At 40.1% G+C, this 23,934-nt stretch overlaps 1 protein-coding gene across 1 annotated transcript; it reads right to left on the bottom strand.

Moving 5' to 3' along the window:
- Positions 1-1,016: 1,016 nt before the first annotated feature.
- Positions 1,017-23,525, bottom strand: WASHC5 (WASH complex subunit 5). The gene is made up of 29 exons (XM_009910647.2): positions 23,491-23,525; positions 22,389-22,689; positions 19,981-20,126; positions 18,996-19,080; positions 18,676-18,776; positions 18,127-18,319; positions 17,617-17,769; positions 16,667-16,780; positions 15,426-15,597; positions 14,519-14,646; positions 13,570-13,699; positions 13,240-13,352; positions 12,468-12,634; positions 11,841-11,916; positions 10,975-11,085; positions 10,712-10,852; positions 9,745-9,825; positions 9,023-9,124; positions 8,276-8,455; positions 6,521-6,645; positions 5,981-6,143; positions 5,189-5,291; positions 4,997-5,076; positions 4,023-4,126; positions 3,476-3,605; positions 3,270-3,366; positions 2,379-2,532; positions 2,045-2,132; positions 1,017-1,362 (listed from the first exon to the last, which is right to left on the bottom strand). Exons 2-29 carry the CDS (start codon positions 22,572-22,574, stop codon positions 1,306-1,308), a joined length of 3,480 nt encoding a protein of 1,159 aa, XP_009908949.1. The 5' UTR covers positions 22,575-22,689; positions 23,491-23,525; the 3' UTR covers positions 1,017-1,305.
- Positions 23,526-23,934: the final 409 nt, after the last annotated feature.

The raw sequence follows: 23,934 nt of genomic DNA, 5'->3' as shown, positions 1-23,934 counted from the left end.
CCCTGTTACCAGGCAGGCTTAAGAAATGTGCCCTGGGCAGGTCTGGCTGTGAGTCTTGCACTTAGCTGATGCCAGCTAATGCGCCTTTTTGGCCCTGGTTAACCAGTTAAGCAATGGATCATGATGCTGAGACCACACTGTGTGCCACTGTCAAAAGCAGAGGTAGAATAAATATGCTGGGTCTTTTCTTTCATGCCAGAATGGGAACTCTTGAAAGCATACTGCTGGTTTGTTCTTAATTTCCTTAGTTTCAAGGAAGATGTAGCCTCATGTGGCTCCTGTGGTTTGCATAGTAGGGCTGTTTGAGCCAGGCCTCCTTGTCAGGGCTGCCTGAAGCAAAATGCTAGCCACTCACTCAGTGCAGGTGCAGCTATCACACATGGAGGGAGAGATGGAAGCCAGAAGGGCAGTGGCTGGCAGCAGGGCAGCCTATGCTGTAGTTTAGCTGGCATGAACATGCCAAAGCTCTTGCATGGGCAAGGAGATGAGCATTGGGCAAACCTCTTCCTGTGGCAGGGGGAAGGGCTGTACTCCTGAACAAGCCAGTCACAGCCACGGAGTGCAGGAGATAAAGTACTTCCCCCTGAAAGATGACTTACTGGGATACAGGCTCAGCTTTTACACAACTTGAATCGGGAATAGGTGAAGCAACAACGGTCAGGAGTACTGGAGCCCACAGCCAGTCATATCTTCAGCAGAGGAGGAGCTTGGGGAACATATTTAACCAATGTGGGTACCATGGGAGCTGGGGGGATGCACCCCTGGGTGCAGGGAGAGTGGGCAGGTGTCTGCATGAGACCACTAAATTCTCTGTGAAAAGTGGTGGTGATCCTGGGGCTGGACTACTGCAAGCATCACTTCTCTTTTCAGAAGCAGCAAGGATGAGGGAAGCTGCAGCACAGCCAGCTTCACCTCACTCCCTGGAAAGGTGATGGAACCTGAAACCTGTTCCCAAACATACGAAGGACTAGGCCTAGGCAGCATTGCTTTACAAAGGGAAAACCAAGTCCTGCCAACCTCTCCAACACCTTTATTTCCAGTATCATTGCTCATTTGTGATAGAAAAGTCAGACTTCCAGAGGCAGCTCTTCAGCAGAAAACCTCAAATGATTTCTGCATAAACAATTACATACATTTATACTGTGCAGTACAAGATGTACACCAGTTGGGGGAGATGCAAACAGTACAGATGAGAGGGGATGGTTATATTTCAGAGAGGTGGTTGCAGGTACCACCCTAAAGCACAGGAAAGAGCTCTGAAAAGCTGTACTTGTCTCATCCACAGTCCTTGGTCCTCCTCCATATTCACAGAACAGTTCTGAATTCATCAAAAAGGAAGCTGGGCACATGTGCTTCAACCACCTGAAGCAAACAGGAAGGCATAGTTAGGCATTTTCTTCATTATTGAGTCCCTTAAGCACACAACACTGTCGCCCTGAACCACCCCAGCTTTAGGATGTACTCATGCTTGGTGCACAAAGAGAGAAAAGGAGGAAGACCATGGTCAGGGAGGTAGAGTGAGCCCTGGGCTGGGAGGAAGTGGTGCGACCATAGGCAGTGTGTCAGACTGCAGGACCATCGACAGCCTCCCTGCTGCTTCTCCATATAGTGCCAGGCAAAGCAGAGGTACCAGATACATCAGCTGTAAGACTGAGTGAGACAAGGGCCTTCTGCTACATTGTGATGTGAACTAGGAGGGAAAAACTGGAAGAGTCTCTCTTTTAGTTGTATTGGCTGGGAAATGGCTTGTTCAAGAATTGCTCAGGTACAGCTTATAGCAAATGGGATTCTGAGTTATTTTTAATACTGCACATAAATAATTTATCATCCTCAAATGCAGACAGACTGCATTTAGCCCCCAAAGAAAGTCTCTCTACAAGCCCAGGCGTTCAGAACAGGAAGGAGGGAAGGGAAAGCCATATTCCTGCACAGCTACATGTGATCAGACTGCTAGCACCTAACCACAGCATAAACCAAGGCTGAGCTCCTCTGAAGAGGACTCCTGCTCTGCGCTACAAACAGGAGACACAGAGTTCTTTCTTACCTTCCTGGGTAACTTAGTGTAGCGAATGTAATCCTCCAGGAACATGAGGGCACCCACTACATCAGCAGGCATTTCTGGTATCTTCTGACTGAAAATTAAACCACCATCAGTTATTTGCACAAAATTACATGGAAATGCCAGCCTTCAAGTAACACCATTTCCACTAGGCATCATGTGATTCCATTACAAAAAGAAACTCTTTTGTATCTAGTGAAGTCTTTCGGTATGTCAAATACACTCTGCTAAAAGAACATACTGGAAAAAAATCAGCAATTATTCTGCTGAAGCTCTCCTCACAGAGGTGATACTTTGGGGAAAAGGAAAGCATGGATACCTCGTGCACTGCTCCATGGTTGAACGAATGAACTGACCGATCAGCCCGAGAAATTGTTCTGTGTATCTTGAGTGAAACTGTTTCAACAAGGTAAGGAGTCCCAGAACTAGAGGAAGCCAATCAATTTGATCAGCAGGCCGCTTGCACACCACTCCTGCACAGAAAAAAACCTGTAACATGTTCATAAAACAGGACAGAGTCTTTATAGCAGAGACAAACATACACCATCCTGATTACTTGTGCTGTGCCTCCCTTTCTGCTTGCCCACACATGGAAATTAAAAACTAACGTAACAGTTAAATTTCTGTTATAATGTAGCTGTTCTATTCACCCTGAGCACAGCTCCCAGGCCAAGATGTAAGCAGGCCAAGATGTTTATTACATTATACAGCAAAGTTATATAGTTTATCAGAAGGCACATGTGTCACATCTCAATTGGTCATTTTCTACTGGCATGCATGTAATTAAGGCATACAGTAGGTCAAAACAACAAAACAATATTTTAACACATCCAACCAAATTCTGCCTAATTTCTCTCCTTCATTCTTTTCTGAGTCAAAGTCTAAACATAGCCTTCTCTAATTCAAACAAAGGCAAATCTTCATAGCCTTCCAAAGCTATCTGAAAACAACCCTTCTCCCACACATTTCCTCCATAGCAAATGGCTTAATGACATGAACTAAGGCACAGGATGAAACGAGAAAGTCCAGGGGTTCAGGTTCTGTTTCCTATTCCGTTGTATTTGGCTTCAATACTGTAAACAAACCTGCCTGGACATGATGGACTAAAGTCAGAAATCAAGTACTTTATAAGCAGATGACCCTGCTGTCTCCTCTACAGCTAATTTCATGCAAGTTTTCGTTAGATTAAGACAGCCAACTTATACAATACCTAAATTTCTGTTGTACTGAAGTTTTGGAAACTGGGAAATGAGAAACAGGAAGTTGACAGTGGGAAAGTACGGCAGACGTTTTGTTGTTATGTAGATCTGAGGGGGGAAAAAGACAAACAGTTCTTCCATGTAGTTTTTTGCCTCCATTAATAATCAATTAAAACAAGAAAGGCAAACTCTACCTAGCCATGGAATGCAACCTGACCTTATTTAGTGGATTGTGAATGCCAGCTGCTTCCAGATATGCTGTGATTTCATACAAAAGAGTGTTGTCTTCTTTAGGGTAAGGTAGTGATGGGTTCTGATAATGTGCTTCTATGTCAGCCAGTATTGCTCTAAAAAGGGAAATCATTAAATGCATATTTAATGCCACATCATATTAATGTAGAACCTTCAAAGACACAAAATCTGTAAATGGTTACAAGCAAGAGTAAACCACCTTTCTGAGGAGTATCTTTCTACAAACATTGTATTTACTTAAAAACCAGCACCACACATTTGCCACGTTCTTCTCACCCAAATGTGACTCCAGGTCTAACCAAATGCAATTACAAGCTGTGCCATGCACTAGCATGTCCGTACAAATTACTTGCCAAGCTACTGATTTTTAATTCAAATACTCATCACCAAAAAAATACAGAACAGGCTGAAGACAGACTCCACACTTTGCCATAATTTAGTTTTTAAGGCTGAGTTGATAACATTTACATCACAGTGACACACGCAGCTCTTCAGCACATTTTGCTTCTTACTTGTTGAGATTTTCCAAAGCAGCAGCCAAATGCTTGGAGTCAAACCTGCAGGAATAATTTAATTCATTGGTAATCTGTTGTCTTAAAATCTGCATCTGTCCAACCTGTTGAAACAAAACCAAAATGCAAAGGGTATTGTGTTACACTGAAAGCAAAGTCAAACTAAGGAAAAACTAAGTGAGTAACAATTACCAGTATAAACTGACTACACAAAGTCCTCATTACACCTAACAGCCTCTGTAGGGCTGCCCAAAGCAGGGACATATTGTGGCTGCAGCTATTTCTTCCTGGGATAACCAGGCACTGATTCAGACTGCCTGCAGCCAGAACTGAAAGACCCCAGCTGCACAGTGTAGCCAGAGGAGAGCAGTCACAGCACTCGAGATTTCCACACAATTCATGGTAGCAAATATAGACAGCTACAATTTTATACCTGGTAACTGGTATAAAAGCTCACTTCCTTGTTTTTCACTACTCAGTGAATGCTTGTACTCTTTTCCCCACCTCCCCCTAGACTTCTAGATCAGCAATAGCAAGGATAAAAGCCACCAGAGAGGCTGGTTGCAGTCAACCTTCCCCTTCTTTCCCTGACCTTTCTTTCCTCTTCTCTTCAATAACATAAACATCCACAGTACTCTGAAAACACTGGTGGCATGGTATCATTACAAACACAAGTACTAGGGTACTGTTGGGATTCTCTGAGCTCCCAATACTGAGCACTGACTCAGTCTTCCCAGGTCTCTAGTGCCAAACTCCACTTCTGGCAAACTATTAGATATGAATCTCAGTGCTAAGCACTTTCTGGAGTGTGAGCTGTCTAGATATATGAAGCTCAGGGGCTCTCAAAAACTCAAGCCTGCTTCACTTATGGTATTACAGAATTGCAGGTCAAGATAGTACTTGAATCTGCTTATTTTACAATGGTGTAAGTAAGAACCTGGAGATTGTGTATCACTAAGTCACATAAAACCTACTTTCATTATGGAGTCTAAATATGCTGTCCAGATCTTCTGAGTCTTTGCAATGGCTGCTGAATAAACCTTGTTGGAATTTGCTGAGAAAGGAAAAAGGGTGAGACATTAAAAACAAAGAACAAGTAAGAAGGGAAATGAATGCAAGTGTACAAAGACAATGGCTCTCTTCCATCTGAACAGGTAAGCACTTACCTATAATTCCTTTGAGAGGACTGACAGCATTCATAAGTGCTTTTAAGGTATCCTGCACTGTCCTGTCACGCAATATAGTTTTCTGAAACATACTGAGGAAGTTCTAAGTAAAAGAAATAGGTAAGTCAAATCATCACACATGTACTCTTGCTTAATCCTAGTGGTACAAAAGGCACAGTTATTAAGAGCAGGGAAAGAATACATTCACAGGCAGACTGTTGAGGAATTCTGTAGTTAGGCTTTGTGTTTCTCTGCTAATTATCCTAGCGCTAATTAGCACAACTTGGATTCCCCTCATCAAAATGTAATACCTACTGCAGACAAATATTAATTCAACTTCTGAGAAAGAACTGTCTTCATCAATACTTATTTTCCTTAAAAATCTTTAGCCAGGCTAGGACTGGATTCTTCTATATGAAACCAGGTTCTTTTCTCAGAGTTATTAGGGGAAAAAGTAATTACATAGATTTGACACCTTGTTTAAAACATGCTAGACCCATATAATCTAATTCTTTATTGATATCTAGACTGAAAAATAGAAGTTTACCTGAGATCAGCTTCTAAGTGTACACATTCAAAAGGTTTTCCTTGCAAACCAAAGGTTTTCCTTGCAAACCAAACCTCATCTTACACAGCATCAGGACTACCAATTCAGCATTGGATCAGTAACTGAAATTCTTACATTGTTTGTGATTTCAATTTACCATTTCAAGAAGTACCAGATTTATTCCACTAGGAGTTACTGAGCAATAAAGGCCTCATGACCTTCAGAAATCAAAGTTCAAAAATTACCTGCAGCTCCTTTACAATCATGAAACACAGCAGCCTGTCTAAACCATTGAGACCAAAGGTACCTAAAGTATCTTGGATCTCTGAGAAGAGACGACTGTTGGTGACTTCCTGATGTGTTTTGACATCATACCAGGTGTTCATTTGGTCAATGTAACATGTGATTCTGAAATAAAATTTTAAAAAAAGAAGTATTTCAGAACAAACTGCAGCCAGTTCCTGAGATACTCTGAGTGATGGGCTGCCTTATTCAGGTAGAGATTAGAAAGACTGTCTCAGTATCTTTGGCGATGTTGAATCGCACCTCTCTCCACAAGCTCCTGTCAACTCTTCTCTGGTTACTTTCCTCTCTTTTCCCTTCTCAGACAAATCACAACTTTTTCTAGACTAGTTTTTAACACGCACAGCTAAATTTAGTTTTACATAATGATGGTGATATTACAGCTAAGAAAACACTTTGTTGTACATTTCGTTTGCATATGCTAGACTTGGAGCAATTCAATGCACGGCATCAAAACACAGCTTGTGACATCCAGTACTTACTTTGGGTCTGTGATCCTCAAGATTTCTCTACAAAGCCGGCCAATAAAAGTTACAGACTCATCCACAGGCGTAAATTTTGGTATAGGAATATGAGTGGACTGGTACATGCTTTGCCAGTCTTGAATCTGAAAAACCAGGAAGTTTTAGATTAATTTGCAGTGCTACTATAACATGTTTTTAATTCACTGAGAATTTGTATTCCTTTTGTTCACTTTAGAAGTAGTGCACCAAAGCACTACTGTAAATGACACACAGAACACTATAAATACAGAAAATAACCCAAGAGAAGACTGAGCCTTATGACTAAGAGGAAGCAAACGGTGTGGAGGTTGAGAGCACTACCTACATCTCAGGTGAGAATTCCATCTGCTCCTTCCTGCAGTAAAGCCAGTTACCACAGTTAGCTAAATTTAAGATCTATTCACTCGATCACTTGTGAAATACCACCAAAAATTGCCAGCAATTACTGCAGTCTTTTCTAAGCCTGCCTCCTGATGGCTAACAATACATGGAGAGAGGACTGCTGTGACTCAGCAGGATTTTGTGTATTCTTTGAGAAAGAGAGGAAGGATATTGTTCACTGGAAAGATGTTAAAATGTTTTGTTGGGGTACTTTGCTCTTCTTATGTACAACTAATCACAGAATCAATAAGGTTGGTCTAACCTGTTACCCAACACCTCATGACTACTAAACCATGGCTTCAAGTGCCACGTCCAAACCCTTTTTGAACACCTCCAGGGACAGTGACTCCACCACCTCCCTGGGCAGCACATTCCAATGGCTAACAACTCTCTCAGTGAAGAACTTTCTCCTCACCTCGAGCCTAAATTTCCCCTGGTGCAGCTTGAGACTCTGTCCTCTTGTTCTAGTGCTGGTTGCCTGGGAGAAGAGACCAACCCCCACCTGGCTACAATCACCCTTCAGGTAGTTGTAGAGAATGATAAAGTCTCCCCTGAGCCTCCTCTTCTCCAGGCTAAGCAACCCCAGCTCCCTCAGCCTCTTCTCATAGGGCTTGTGCTTGAGGCCTCTCCCCAGTCTTGTTGCCCTTCTCTAGACACATTCAAGAGTCTCGACGTCCTTCTTAAATTGAGGGCCCCAGAACTGGATACAGTACTCAAGGTGTGGCCTAACCAGTGCTGAGTACAGGGGCACAATGACTTCCCTGCTCCTGCTGGCCACACTATTTCTGATGCAGGCCAGGATGCCATTGGCCTTCTTGGCCACCTGGGCACACTGCTGGCTCATGTTCAGCCAGCTGAACCCCTAGGGACCCCTAGGTCCCTTTCTGTCTGTGCTCTCCAGCCACTCTGAACCCAGCCTGTAGCTCTGTATGGGGTTGTTGTGACTGAAGTGCAGCAGCCGGCACTTGGACTTGTAGAATGCCATCCTCTTGGACTCTGCCCATCTGTCCAGTCAGTCAAGGTCCCTCTGCAGAGCCCTTCTACCCTCTAACAGATCAACACCTGCTCCCAACTTGGTGTCATCTGCAAATTTACTGATGACTGACTCAATCCCCTCATCCAGATCATCAATAAAGATATTGAACAGGACGGGGCCCAGCACTGATCCCTGGACGACACCACTAGTGACTGGCCTCCAGCTGGATGTGGCACCATTCACCACCACTCTCTGGGCAGTGGGGATGCTGAAATCTTTCAAAAGCAGCCAGGGACAGGTGTTTTACACCATAACTACCACATTAGTGCAGCAAGACATTCATCAATTTTTGAGTCATTCTTGGTTTTGGCTAGCACCTTTGTTCTTAGGAAGTTATTGCACTCCTGTTCCACGTTGTAGTTAATGATGCGAGACACTTCCTCTTGCCAAATTTTTAAACCATATATGTTGACATAGTCCTGGATATATTCAAATGATCGATGGAACCCATCCATTGTGGCTGCCATCTCCTTCAGTTTGGGCATCAGTTCGCTTGGCTGCAGAGAAAAACCCAAACCAAACAAATAAAAACAAAGCTGTGAACAGGTAGAATATAAAGAACATGCATAAGGCTTCCAGATATCTTTACACAACAACCTCTAGAGGATTTCACTGTGCTCCAGCCAGAACTGAAAAGCACTGAGAAATTTATCAAAGGTTGTTTGATATCTGAAGTAATTCTTCCATTCAATATTTTTTCCTTATGATTTTAATGATTATTTTGGGCTTCAGTGGTAGCACTGATTGAATTAGAGGAAAGACTCAAGAATCTGAATCAAACATCAGCCATCACAAAGAAAGAACTGTAACTTCAAATCTATAGGACACTCAGCAATAAAACTTGAAACATGCTCTTGAGTTTTATGTACTCTTTGTTTATCAACTCATTTTAGTATCAAATAAAGGCATTCCAAGTAACCTTTAAGAAGATTTAAAAGTATGCTTTACAAAAAAGGAAAGCTGGACAGAAGTGACAAATTGTTTTCTAGAATGCAGTATTATAAAAAGTCCCATCAGACCCAAGAGACATCAAAAAATTAAACTCAGATCAAGCTGTTGCAAACCTTGGCTCTAGGATTAAAGATGAGTCCCCTGTGAAGGGCCAGAGCTACTCGTTTTACCAGTTCCTTCCTTATGCCATCCTCCAGTAACTGTTTTGGGTCCACCTAAGTAAAAGAAACATTTTTTTTCTTAGTCAGAAAGGTATAAAAAAAAATTTCTAAGGATTGTGTTTGCACTATGAAAGATTTTTAAGTACTTAAGATAAATTGGAAAGCACTGCTAACAGATGCACTTTCCCACCAGTGCCTATCTAAAGAATAAATAAATGACTTGTTATCTAGCAGAAGTATTCAATTAAGTTGAATGGCAAAGATTTGTAGTTACCATGGTTGACCTCTGCTCATGACCCACTGAAAATTGCATACAATTGTAAGAAGCCTGAATGCATTAAGAAGTGTGTATTTCTTAAGGAATACTTGCTCCTGGTCCTGAAAGAGGAATCTTACTGTAGGACAAAACAGCTCTTCAGAGAAGCTTGAAGTTGTTTTTCCAGCAGGTTAAAAACAACTCCCAAGAGCATCAATTATGGCTGATGAATTTATTTCCAATAAGTGATGTGGGTTCTTAATCTTTAACAATACAGTTCTTATCATCTGAATGCTATATTAGGTATCACCATTTGAAAATCTTGTCTTTTTAGCTTTCATCAAGGTCCTGAATTATCTGTGGCTTAACTGCTGATTGCCACTGTTTTTATTTTCTTACTGCAATGACACAACATTACCTTGATGATACCAACTAAAGTAGTTTTCATCATGAGGATGCCTTCAGTGAAGATTGAAATTGCATGGGTTAGCTTTGCAACCTGTAATAGAAAGGGAATACACAGTTCATTGAAGTGATTGAATAGATTCAAGTAATTATGCTCAAAAGACACATATCTTTCCCAGTGGCAGCATCCTATTATAGATTCAAGTAATTTACACTAATTTATTTTCAGTTTTACATCTTGTCCTAGATTTATCTATAGTACAATTATCTTTCTTTTAAATAGATCATAATAGGTATGTTACCAGAGGTAAAGGGAAAGAAGTTACCTCTCAGAGGTGCTACGGAGATTACAAGAGGAAAAACTAGCCAGCTATATCACATGTGTACAAAACATTGTGGACAAAACTCTTAAGCTGGTACCTGTAAGCAGGCTAGGGCCACAGCTTGAAGTAGTAATTCCATAATAAAGCCTGCTGCCAGCAGTAAGTCCACTTCAGTATTTCCACTGATTTAATACAGTAGCACATTCACTTAGTTTTAAATTACTAGGGGAGTATTCTTAAGCTGACTGTTCAGACAAGCCAGTCTTTTGCCCTTTGCCTGCTGATTGATTCATGCTGACCTTCTCCTGAACAAGCTTTCCAAATGTTTCAGACTTGAAGTTTTAGGTATTTCTCCCCCCCCCAGCATCTAAATAAATAAAAAATATCTTTACCTTCATTTATAAACATATTTACTTTTCCTCCCCTTTTCTGAAAGATCTAAAGTTCAAACTTTTACAAACAGAAGAGCTACTCATCTGTCCTGAGGAAGTGCAAGGTATACTCATGACAGCACAAGCCAATTTTAGTTCTTACTCAGCCAACAAATCCAACTTCACTGTTAAAGTGTAACTCTGTGGAGCTGTACCTATTTAAACTTAGGCTGAAGATGGCCACCTATCAAATATGCTTCTTCATAATTCCCTATTTTAACTGCACCTCGTATCGTGGTCCAAGCTGAGCATAATCCCGTAGCTTGTCCTTATCGAGGCGCGTCGGCACTTCAATAATATCATGAGTCTGAAGCTTTATGATTTTGAGAAGAGATGTAAACATGCTTTCTGGAATTATCTGTAGAACCTTTGCAAGTGAAAGCACAAACAAACAGTCAGCATTTTCCCATTAGAAAAAAATAATTAACAATACTCAGTTAAGAACAAGTGATTAGAGAACAAGACAATTCTACCTCTTCACATGCCTACCTTTCTTACATAAGAAACCAACTCGCCAGAGTAATACTGGGACACACTGAGAAGATCAGGACTGTTTGCTTGATTGATGCGGAGAAGAGGCAAGTCAAGTGCAGAAGCAAGCTAGAAATAAAGTTAACATTTTAACTTCCTATGTCTGCTCTTCTAATGTAAGTGACATGCTTGACCTCTCCTACAATTGAAAGCACTAGCATATTCCTAAAGAGGAGTGTTGACAGTTTTGACAAAACACCACAAAAAACACAACCAAAACCCAACTTGGCAGTTTTAGGCTGCCAATCTGTGGGAAATTTCCTAGGCATCAGCCTAAAACTGCCACAACCAACAACAAACTGTTAAAGTGAAAAGACTCCCAACAGTCTCTAATGCTACATTCTGCTTACTCATTTTTCAAACGCTACCAGCTGACTGAGGTGTTACTTCATTGTGATTTTACACTCCCCTCCATACTATTTACCATTTTATTTCTATAGAAAATATTTTCAGCTGATGTTAGATCTTCACCATGACAAAGGGAACATAACTTTTGTAATTCTTCAGCCTCCTCCAATTCATAGAGGATGCCATCTATACACCAATGTCTCCAGCATGTAACTCTTACGAAGAGAAGCTGGATGAGGAGACTCATTTGACTAGCAACAGCAATAGAAGAGGTTGCATAAAAACCCATGCATAACTTGGGTGTACATTCTTTAAACTAACCTTGAGTTAATTTATTACAGTCTTTAAAAAATGTAGATATAGAATGTTGGCAAAAGGAAGTTTCAACTGTTCTAGGTCTTAAGGCCGTGAAGTCACACTTGATAAGTGCTTTGACTGACCTGCAGTATTCAAGTGCGTTCACTGCTCATACCTACCTTTAGGAAAGTGGCTCTGAGTTTAGTTACCATAGATGGACTGACTCGTATACTTTCCTGCATAATAGATGTAAAGCTGTGGTAGGAAAAAACAACAACACAAACCAGGTCAGCTTCTTCCCCTGAAAATTGTATTTTCAACTGCTAAACTGTATGTCAGCAGTACCAGTGTAATCTAGAAACAACACAGGAGATCAGTAAAGAACTTCATTTGAGAGGGATTTTGGTCTGAAGAGATATTGGATAGACAAATCCTGTATGATAAGGGAGTAGGGGGGACAAAAGAAGAGAACATCAGGGAATGTTAACAGCCAAGGTAATGAACTAGCAGCTCAACAGAATCACACCATGGCAAAATTCTCTAACACTTGTCTTTCCTTCTTTATTTTTAGTTGAAGTGGGAACTCCAGCATTTTGGAGATCACTTAACTACACTAAAGGCTGGAGACAGAAACTTATAAAAATTGTTATATTTAGACCAAGACAGACAGTAAAAAGTTACAGTGTCCCTTAGCCTGCAGTTCAGGTTTTAAGCTGGAAAGGTTATAGTATTAATAATATTTATGCATCGTATTTCCCACAAGTTTTGCAAATGATGACTAAGAGAAAAAGCTCCTGCTAAGATACCTGTCAATTAACTGCCAAGCATAAGAAAGATCACCAACTATCTGCATGGTGATCAAGACCTCTTCTTTAATGTTGATAGTTCGGATCATCTGATGGAGAAATTTGCGTGTATCAGCCAGAAACTGGCAAACTTGCAGGTTAGTTTCCAGCTGGTGAAACTCTTGGACCTATAGTTAAACAAACAAAGTCCATGAAACAACTCCTTTTTCTCTGTTCATCTTTAAGGACAGTGATACAAATAGAATCAGTAAACTGACATATTTCTTCAGGATATTATTACAGTAAGATGCTTAACAAATCCTGGCCTGCTTTAGAGTGCATTAAATAATAAATTTCAGAGGTGTGACTCGAGGTGTTCTGTGAAGCATCACACTGGGTATTCTTTTAAATCCTGGAAGAAATGAACCCATAACAAATATGGGTATTTATATTTTGCCTTTCAAATTACCCTGTCTAGCTTCAAATGAGTTTATTTTTACAATTTCTAATAAAATGAGTAATGTTCCCAAAGAATCTTTAATACTGAATCAACGTCTTTGAAACGCTTGCAGCTGGGATGACTTCTTATGCTGTGCCCCTTATTTCATGAACACAAAGTCTCTATGCAAATCCTGCTGACTGCATATACAAAGCTGCAAAGATCTACAGACTTAAACAGGTGTTAAAATGCAGATCTGTCTTGTAATTCATCTATCAGAAGTCAGTGCCCTTCCATCAAATGCTGTTTTGTCTAAAGGACAAGGTCATTAATCTCAAAATTTCTTTGCCATACCTCCTCCAGTGCCTGTATTAGCTGCACAGTTTTTCTGCCTGCTGCAGTGGAGTCATCATAGTTTAGAGACATTATTTGCTTGGAGATTTCTCTGAACCAAGCCTGAAGATTTTCTATGCAAGAACAAGAAAAATGTAATCAAATATTCCCATGCCTGGTAAGCATCAAAGCCAGGCTGACATAAGGAATACACACAGGACTCCTAAACAATACAGCTTGCAAGATACCTCTGAGGCAGCTGAGGGGCATGATTTTTTCTTCTTATTATCAGTATTAACATCATGTATTTTCTTTTGGTACCCCCTGCCCAGTTTAGTTTTCAATAATTACCATTTTTCTCCACTCTAGTTAGAGGTTTAACTCCTGAGAAGACATCAGCAAGTTCAGTCATCCTTTCAGATCCCTCTTTTTTATAGTTCTCCCATTTAGCTTGTTTTTCTGACAGCATCTGCTTGAACATCTATTAAGAACAAAGCACTTGGTTTACACAACTGGCAGGAAGGCATACTACAACAGATAAAGTACTGGAAACAGACTGGCCTGAACTACTGTGACTACTACATAACTTCAAGGTCTTGCCAGAATATTAAATAGAAAATTCAAAATGTCATCTCACTGTGTCTTAACACAGTGATAAAAATTAAATGAATTTAAAACACCAGCATGATGCAGCTATTATTGATTTTTAGTTACCTATAAAAAAATATCTGGTAACTTTCTCATCTTAAGAGACTCTAATAGGCTCTGGTCCAATGTTGACTTACACTTTGCAATCACCTCAGCCTGTACAGAATAAGCCAGTTCAAAAATGCATGTATATGAAGTTAAGCACACTCTCATATACCACCAGGTTAGCACCAGAGTCTTTTAGAAGTGGCAGAACTTCTTACATAGGTGTAAGAGATTTCTTAGCAGCTTACCCTCAACATATATAGGCTTCTGGCTCTGCTTTGAAGGAAGTGTGATGTAAAGACGTATGGCAAGATATAAAACTTAAAACAGATTCCTCAATGGATTTTATTATACCCATCCATGTAAAATTCTGAATAAACATAAATGCACTGGCTAAGAATCAAAACTGCCAATTATTGAGAAGACTGCAAAACTAATTTCCAAGCAACAGTAGTTTGTAATCCTCTATAGAAAACTCACAACTGACAAAAACTAAACAAAACCAATCCTTAAGTGGAATGTGTGGTAAATTTACCACTACTATACAAATCATCAGCTCTGTTCTGCCATGCAGGGGAAAATGCCAAGGGTGGCAGCAGCACTTTACCTCTTTCAAAATGAATTCAAATTGAGCTGTATCCAGAAGCAGCTGGAAAAGGATCCTAGGATTGTATCTTGAGTCTGTTAGAATCTGATCCTTTATCTGGCGGAGACGTTTGTTATTTGGATCGCAAGCTGAAAATGGGAAGACTGTTACAGGATCTGGCCCAGCTTTTAAACCTTTGCAAATAGGCTTCTTTCTAATTGCTTGAAAACAAACCCATTTTGCTCTGATACTCAAGTGTCCACTTGTTCTCCCTTGTACTAACTATCCTTAGAACAGGAAACAAGTAGTGATTCTGTGGTGCTTCAGCCCTTTTCGACTCTTCTCCAAGCTACATGTGAATTTTGTATATCTGACTGAGAAGTTCAGAGATCAATATATCTGAAACCACTACAGGGAATGCATGGAGGTGTAACAGAAGCACCCTCTCACATATGAAGAAGCTCTAAGGACAGCACAAACATTCAACCAAAAAGATGTCTAAACAGGTTAAGTTTACAGAACCAAATTTACATCAGCGATATCATTCATCAGTTTGTTGAATGTCAGCCCAATATAATAAAAAACTTAAATTATTAAGATATTACAAAGTTGGCTACTGCTTACCTTTTTAGTGCTAGATAAAACTTCCAGAACACTCTAAGTGCTAAGGCAGAAAAAGATAAAGTTGCAGACTTTTTCTGCAGAGTATTTTTCAACAGGATCATGACTTCTCATAGTATTCTTTGCATCTGTCTAGCTCATGAGAGTTAAGGAAATGCACATATGCTGTTTGAGCCAAAGACCTTTGAGAGACTTAACAGAAGAACAGCTCAGAAATCTGTTGAAACACTGCTGACTTCAACAGCAGTACACACTAAACTTATCAGGACTGACAGCCCTACAATAGAGATCTAGCATGAAGTTTCACCTGTGTCTGCAGTGTGAAGCATCAGCCAGCGGATCGCCACATTGCAGTCTCGCAGGCAGTTCAGCAGCTTGGGAATGTTGTCCAGCACCAGCTCCTCCCTCAGACAGCCCTCCTTGAGAAACTGCTGCACCTGTGTGTGCACTCGCTCAGTGACTGCGGCGTACCTGCTTGCCTTGGAAAGTACAAAGCTTGCATCAATACCACCTTTGCCTCAAGTGGCATATATCATGCACAGGATTCCAAGGAACTTAAAGGGCACATAGATCAAAAAAGCACTACAAAAATTATTACTTTTATTAGTAGGCAACATCACACACTGCAACTGCATGACAAAGGATGCAAGCTAAATTTCAAAGCAAAAAGCTTACACAGGAAGTATGTTGTTTCAAAAATGCAAATTATGAGCTTCTTACAGTCACTAGTAATTATTCCCCAAAAAATGTTACTAATGTTTTATTACCTAATGAGAAAAAACAATAATGCAAATCTATTCCAGAATGGAAATACTTGTTGTGAGTTAGATATCAGTTCTATTAGCAGCCTTCTTCCCTAAAGGCTAATGAAAAATGTCTGCTCATGTTCCCAAAGTTTACTAGAAAATACATACTACAGTTCTCCTAATTAGAAACTTTGTGTGTTCTTTCCTGAACACTGGTGACAGATTTTAAGAACACTTTTTGCTATCATCAGTCAGCTGATTTGCAGTTTGGGCAATCAATCAACAAACCCAGTATCACTCATTGTTTTTTCAGGCATGGAAAAAAATATTTTACATAAAAATAACTAACTGCATTGCATCATTCTGGTATCACACTTTAGAAATCAGATGTTTCTTCTACATTTCATTTGGGAGGCTCCATTTAAAATTGACCAATTGCCACACTCATAAATGTGTAACATCTAAAACTGGCATCTATAAAAGACCAAACAGTATTGCCAGCTCAGGGCATCCCACTACTGAGCAACACAGCGATGAGTCCAAGCACCAATATAATCACTACCCTGAAACCTTTCAGGGAAACAAACGCTGCAAGAGAAGTGAAACAAGCAGTACTGTGAAGACCAGATTTTGAAGCATCTTTACCTCAAAGTTATGCACTCAAAGTATTGTTCTTGAATGTAATGCAAATAACCGTATGCAAGAAAAAAAGACTCACACATTACTGATGTCATATAATATACATTTGAGATGTCTGCACAGCTTGACTCTTCCTAAAAACACCTAATTCTGGCTTATGTACCTGTTCTTTGACATTTGAAAGATCCAGTGTGTAGTTGAGGGCGGTTTTAGCAGCTTTGTAGGGTTCCCATGCTTCTGCTAGATTTACAGTGATTCCCATGTAAATGCTAATGACCTAGAGATTGAAAGCAGAAAACAAGAGGTTGCACTTATATTTTTATTAAGAAAAAGACATGCTTTTCATTTAGCAATATGAGTAGAAAGTGATTTGTTAAATATAACTAAATATATAAACTAAACATTTTTTGCATCTGTATTTTTTGCTCCACCATCTTTGGAAATCAAGATGACTTCAGAATAAAAGGTACATAGTTAATTAGAGGCTTAATTGTGAAAATAAGGTGACTGTTCTTTCAGTCATTGCATATCATCCTTGGACTCTATTTTGCTCCCCATCAGCTTCTGACCTTTTTTTCATTTCCATCATGTTATGCATGAGGTTGATGAAAGCAACTGGCAAAACCACTTTGATGGGATGACAGGGGAAATGATCTGAATGAATTCTACTCTGAGACTGCCTGAAGGCGCAAACTGAAATGTAATGCATCTTTGATAGTGAACACAAACAGAAGGAAATTATGATTCTTCAGTGTGATTTTTAAAGAGTGAAGTGGAACAGATTTCAGACCTCTAACCCAGCTTTAACTGTGAATGAAAACACAGAATTGTGGTTGACTTACAAGTGTTTGCAAGACACTTAACTAAAAATGAAAGCTTTGGGTGACTGACAGAAGGATACACAAAGCTGTGTGTTGGACTCGATGATCTCAAAGGTCTTTTAAAACCTGGTTAATTCTATTCTATTATGAAGAAAGTAAAATTCCCCAGAGAGGAATTTATTCTGGTTTTATGACATTAGTATTTTCTATAATGTGTGCTGTAAAAAGAAGATAAACTGTTCCTATAAAATGAAACCCGAGGAGCACTTTAAAAATAATTATTATTTCTTACCCAATTATCTGGAAAGTATTTATCCACTATCTCTCTCATTTTTGCTTGCTGAGTGTGAAGAATAGAAGGGTCAAAATAGAGTATCACATAGAGCATAGCAGCCTGAGTAGCCAGGGCAGTGCTGCGGTGTTCTGGCAATGGATATGCTGAAACCTAGGAAAGGGGAACAAAAGAAAACAAAATTTAACATGACAAATCTCTTTGCAGACATGATGAGACACAATAAAGAGTACAGTATATAGACACTAAGAGGCAAGAAGGGTATGTGTGTAAGCTGGACAAGCTTATACAAGCAATGCAATCTGCACCTCTGGAGATACTTAAAATTCAACTGGACACATTCCTGGGCAATCTGCTCCAGCTGACTCTGTTTGAGCCAGGGGGTTAGACTGGGTGATCTCAAGAGATTCCTTTCAACCTCTATGATTCTTTATGGCTGAGTAACTAACTTTAAAAAAAAAAATCATTTGATATGCAGCTTTAGATCCCTCTTATCTCACAGTCACTCACCTGATTATAAATGTCATCTGACCGTAACCGGCCAATAACCATGCTAATGAACGTTTCACTTATGGGTACCCTGCTGAAGTAACTCTCAGGGTAGTTTGGAGGTCTTTTAGCTCCAGGTTGGCTTGAGTATCCAGTGCTTCGAAGCAATTTACAGATGTCATCTAAATTGGAGTCAGCAGAGGATCGGGCTGCACTGTTTCACAAAAGAAAGGAACAAAAACTGAACTGTATGTCCTAAACATTGCCTCTTCCCTTGTAATCATGCCTTTCTTCCAAGAAAAGGATCAGATACTGGGCTGGGATTTTTGATGTTTAGTCCAATAATAAGATGTTCACTATATTATAGGAGGATACTGATAAATGTCCATAATGGAATCCCAGATCAGGACACAAAGCACAAACAGAATAGAAACTAACTTTATACTCAAAGAAGCAGCTTTGGACTGTTGGATTTTTGTGTGGGTTTTGTGCTGTTAATGTAGTTAACTAAATATATTGCATGTTACATCCTTTCATGCTCAGGTGCTTCTGAAAACCAATATACATTACCTGTATCTGTAGTAGGAAACCAACATTCTTTCTCTGACCTCTCCTTCGATCTTCTGGTCAATGACCAGTAGCATGACTCCATATAAATAGAGTGCTTCACACTGTTTAAATAAAGAACAAAGGGAAGAAACCACATAAACACAATTTTGTACTAACACGTAAAGACAAACATGTACTGGTAAGCTAACACAATGTCAAGTACACAGTCAATACAATATGAAAAATAGTGCATTTCCTTACATTCAGTTAACTTAAATCTTTGTCTAGCTTGGTGCTAAACTAGTTGGTTCATTACTATTACAGAGTTGTTCAGTACTTACTAGAAGCTGTTTTCCATCTTCATTAAGGAGGACCGTTTCTAATGTTTGCTGAATGTAAATTCCTTCATTGAGGTCATCTAAATATCTAGGGATCACAACAAAAAGTTGGTCATTGACTATTTTGCTCTCAAATTCTACAATCACAGAACTTGATTGGCAAGTTTTCACTGAAAGTCAACAGACATCAGAACATTACTCTATGCTGCTTGTACTGGGGTATTTCAGACAAAGAGATGCTCTACAATGAAGTGAGAAGCTGGAACTCCTAGCTAGAACCAAACAGTGGGCAAAAGCCTACTGCCATATCTTGATGGTGTCTGTGAAAGACACTAGAGGAGACTCTAACTTACAGCTGTCATCATCATCTTATGGATGAATAATAGCCTGAGAGTATGAGACAGCTTCTACTGCAAACTGTCATTTTCCAGTTTTCAGAAACAGGTTAAATATTTAATCCTTTCATTAACCTTTTCTTATAAGACCAATAACAAAACCACCTCTCATGGTTAAGATTCTCTGAAACCTTTTCTTAAGAGTACTTTATGAACCCTTCATATTGTTTTTTACAAGTAAGGGAGCAAACCTGGGAATACAGCAACCCCACTGAAAAATTCATTTCAGGAAAATAATGCCAATGAAAGTGAAAGAAAAAAACTCTACCTGATACTCTGTTTTGCAAGACCACAAAAATGTAGTTTAATAATATGGAGTCTCCTTTTATTAAAAACATCTCCAAGACAGAGAAGGAAAACTAGCTCTAGCTTAAAGTTGAGGGAACGAAGTAGTGAGGCTGAATGTTTTCAAGTCACGTAGTAAGCTGGTAAACCATAGTGGGAGTAACAGTACTTGAATATGTTTCAAGAGTTAAGTATACTGGATCTCCAACATGAGGCACAGAGAGATTCCAAGACAAATGCTTGTCATTATTAAGACTAAACAGTAAACTAGTGTTGAAGAAAATCCAGGTGTATGTAAGACACCATACCTGTTTAAGTCTACAATGTATTTATGTACACTTTGGAAAGCTAGATAAAATCTCGTCAAAATTTCAATGTTATTTTCACGAAACTCTTCATCTAAATCCAGTAACTCAGGTTTGGCTTCCAGTTTGCCTTCACATGTCTCAGGCCCCTAAGAAAAGACATTCATCTTTAGAGACAATATTTGACTCTGGCCTCTGTTTTACTTCTTTTCAGACACAGAACATGTACAACCACCACCATGCACACAACATCAGAATCAACATTTCTCACTAGAACAAGGATCTGTGGATTTCCAAGCTACTTTACCATTGATCATTGATTCCATAAAGATGAGTTATAATCTGCAATGATTTTAGATACCATTTATGGTACGTAACAAACAGAAAAAATAGTTAACACTTTGGGTAAATCCTAATGCATCTCAAGTCACTGTGTGGTTTTTGTAGTGCTAAGGATCTCCCTCCTGGGCTGGTTTTTTCCTCTACACATTTGATCTCATCAATTTCTCAGATAGAAATCATAACATTGAGGCTTCACAGAGCTTAGGAGACACTTTTGGTTTCTGTTTGGTTTGTTGTTGTTGGTTTGCTTTTAAGACTCTGGATCTAGCTCAGTATTAGTCCCTCAAATTAATGCAAAAACAACGTGAACAATAACCATAGGGTAAAACAGGGCTGGAATGAAGAGTTTGACTTCCTTACATCGATGGCACAATTTTTTCTAATCACCTAATATAAACATTTTTTTCCTAATCTAATCTAAACATCTAATCTAAATTTCTCACAACCACCATTTGGTCTTACCACCTGATTTAAAATACAGCCTCTGTTTAATTGCAAATATTATCAACATTAAACTGAAAATACTGTTAACCTCATTCCACCCACTGCTTAGGACAGCAGGAGATCACAGCTTAAAAATAATCAACATGAACTCTTAAACTAAAATAGCTTAAAATACAGGTAGAATAAAATAACAAGCTTCATATACAGATGACTGTTTTAGTGTGGTCTAAAAAAAATCCTCTCCTGCTTCTCTTTTTGTGCAAAATACCTACATAAAACAAAGGATAAAAGCAGCCCCAAACTACGTACGAAGTTCGAATGTGCAGAGTAAAGAGTCTGAATGTTCAACATCTCCTCTTGCTAGCTAATTGTACAAATCATGAATACAGAAATGGCACAGGGGCAGCAAAAACATTTGTAAATTCACTAATGTGTGCTTTAGTTAGTCATGAGGTATTAGGCTGGACTTGATGATCTCTGAGGTCTTTCCCAACCTTGTTGATTCTATGATTTATAGGTATGTCTTTTTTGGATTCTGGGGTGATTATTCTGAAAAGCAACAGCACTGTTGCTTAACATTAAAAAAAATATCTTATATATATTTTTCACCAACTATATATATATGCTTTCAAAATTTCAAGTAAACTGTATATAAAAGAGACTTCTAACAAGCACTTACATCTGAAGTTATCCGGGAAATCATTTGTACTCAGGGTTTTCAGTGTCAAAGGCTCCTACTCAAGATGGAAAAAAAAATAACCCTCCCTTCTCTGCTTTACTATCAACACTTCTTGTAGACAGGTAAAGTCAGATTAGATAGTCTCTGCAGTTCCTTCTTAATCATGCTGGAGAATGGCAGAGAAATAGGTATTTCAAGAAGCTTAATTTTGTAAAGGAAATAAGGTTTTTTTCTGGGCAGGATCCTTTATTTGTTTATTCAGAGCATGTGACAAGTTCAGCAAATGAACAATCACAGTACTGTCAAACAGGAAAGCAAAAAGCAGTTTTCATGGCTGCAAAGAATAAGCCACAGATACGCAAGAGATGGGCATACTGCCCACAGTACTGCTTCAAAGGAAAACAACCATCAGAACAGGCTCAGAACCTGCTGGTAAAAATATAATTTGATGTCCTTGCAGGAAATAGTAATAATAAACAACCTTATAATCCAATACCTCAGTTTCATATAACCAATATCAATCAAAGTCCACAGTGACCATTTTGAAAAGTGTAGCTGGGACTGCTCTTGAGTGAACTCAAAACTGGCACCCCCTTCTTGCCTTGATACTCTCAGTGCATGTTATAGTTAAGATTCTGCCTAGGGGACTAATCACTGAACCTTCCTAGACTGTTTGCTCACTGAAATGAGTATGATGAGGGCTGAACATGATCAGAAGCATATAAAGTAAAAGGCAGCCAGGAAACAGAATGTTATCATGCAAGCATATTACACCTGTATTTCAGTCTAATGAATTTCTGGTAAAAACTGAACAAGGAAGAAGTCACAGTAGTCAATTCTGAAGAATTCTAATAAATACAATAATCAGGAATAGCTGTTTCATTGCCTGAAGTACCCTCATGCAAGACAGCAGCTCTTTAAGAAGTGCAACAATAAAAGGATTTACCTTAAAATAACTGAAATCAAATATGATATCTCCATACTTCTGTTGATCAGCCTTGTCCTTTAGCCTGAAAACACCAGGAATAAATTCAGAAAGCCTCAGAAGTTCTGCAATGATGGCATTTCCGCAGGAGACTATCCGAAGAATGGCCTGACCACAGAGATTGTTTTCAGCTAGAAAATCAACCATTGTGGAACTAGATTTGACAGGGAAGCGGAAGTCCTGATGTCAGATCCTGACTGTTAATCTTTAGGTTATTTGAAGAAGAAAGTCTGATGACAAAACTATCTGCGCCATTAAAGACCTGTAAAACCAAAATCACCAACAGTGAGTGGTTTGTAGTAATATTTTTTCATAGTTTCATCTATGCAGATTTTTAAGCATACTCTCAAATCTTCTGGTTTATGAAATCTAAATTATGTATAGCTTTGTAGAATAGGAAAAAAACGTACAATTTAAAAGGGCACTGAATTTAGCTTCAGCACATGTTTAATTCAGGGACTTGTGCACCAGGCAAGGTAAGTATGATCTTCTGTACTGAACAGTTGATGCAATCTACTAAAGAAGAATTAAATGGTCATAAAGACTAAAGGAACTGAGACCCGTCAAGCAGATGGCAGCAAGGAAAGCAAAACCAGGTTACAAGATGTGTTCATAACAGCTATTTCAAATATACAGCTGAAGTGACTGCGATAGGCTTTAGCAACAAGGAAAACTTTTCTAGCGCATAAAAAGGACACAGCTCTGTTCCTTTATTTATTGCTGCAGTGTCAGCTTCTGCGGCTGCATTTCCTGGCCACAGTTTTATATATTGACATGTTTCCTAAAAGATACGGAGCGTAGCACTGCTAAACCCAAGCTTTATGTTTGAGAACATTTATGGGAAGTTATGAGTTGACTTTTCGCCAATAACTTTCCCAACCACTGAGGTAAATTCAAGACGCCAGCGCCTCTTCCGCCCCCAGCTGAAAGCCAGGAGAGGGGCCTCCCCGTTAGGCGAGGTGCCAGGGCATCAGTCCCGCCGCAAGTTCCTCTGCAGGGCCCACAGCGGGCCCCAGACCCCACGACAGCCGGACCGGGCGCAGAACTACCTCCCGTCCCTCACCGTCAACGCGAGTCTGCCCGGGCCGCTCCAACGGTCCCGCCTCTCCTTCTCCTGGTTCGAACCCCGCCTCGGGGCACTCTCCGCCACGCTGGACCAACAGCTATCCCCGCTCCCGCCACCTCCCCTTACACAGCGGCCGCCCCGCCAGAGCCACCCGCGCCCGGCGGCGCTCACCCTGCCCCGTCACCGATGCGGTGCGTGGCGGCAGCGCCTAAGGGCAAGGCCAGCGGCCGCCGGAGGGGAGCTACGGCGACGGATGAGGAGCAGGCAGCCGCAGGCAGGAAAGAAGGGAATGATGCCCACACAGCGCGGCCCAGCCCACCCGTGGAATGATGGCGCCGTCACGTGGAGAGGCGCCGGCTGATGAGGCCGTTCCGCCGCCCGCATGCACCGCCTACCCGGGGCCCAGCGCTCCCGCCTCCTGCCGCTGGCAAGACTCCTGTG

The sequence above is a fragment of the Dryobates pubescens genome, chromosome 14 (assembly GCF_014839835.1).
Source record: "Dryobates pubescens isolate bDryPub1 chromosome 14, bDryPub1.pri, whole genome shotgun sequence".
In the NCBI taxonomy this organism is placed as follows: domain Eukaryota; kingdom Metazoa; phylum Chordata; class Aves; order Piciformes; family Picidae; genus Dryobates; species Dryobates pubescens.
This window is presented reverse-complemented; position numbering and strand designations above follow the sequence as displayed.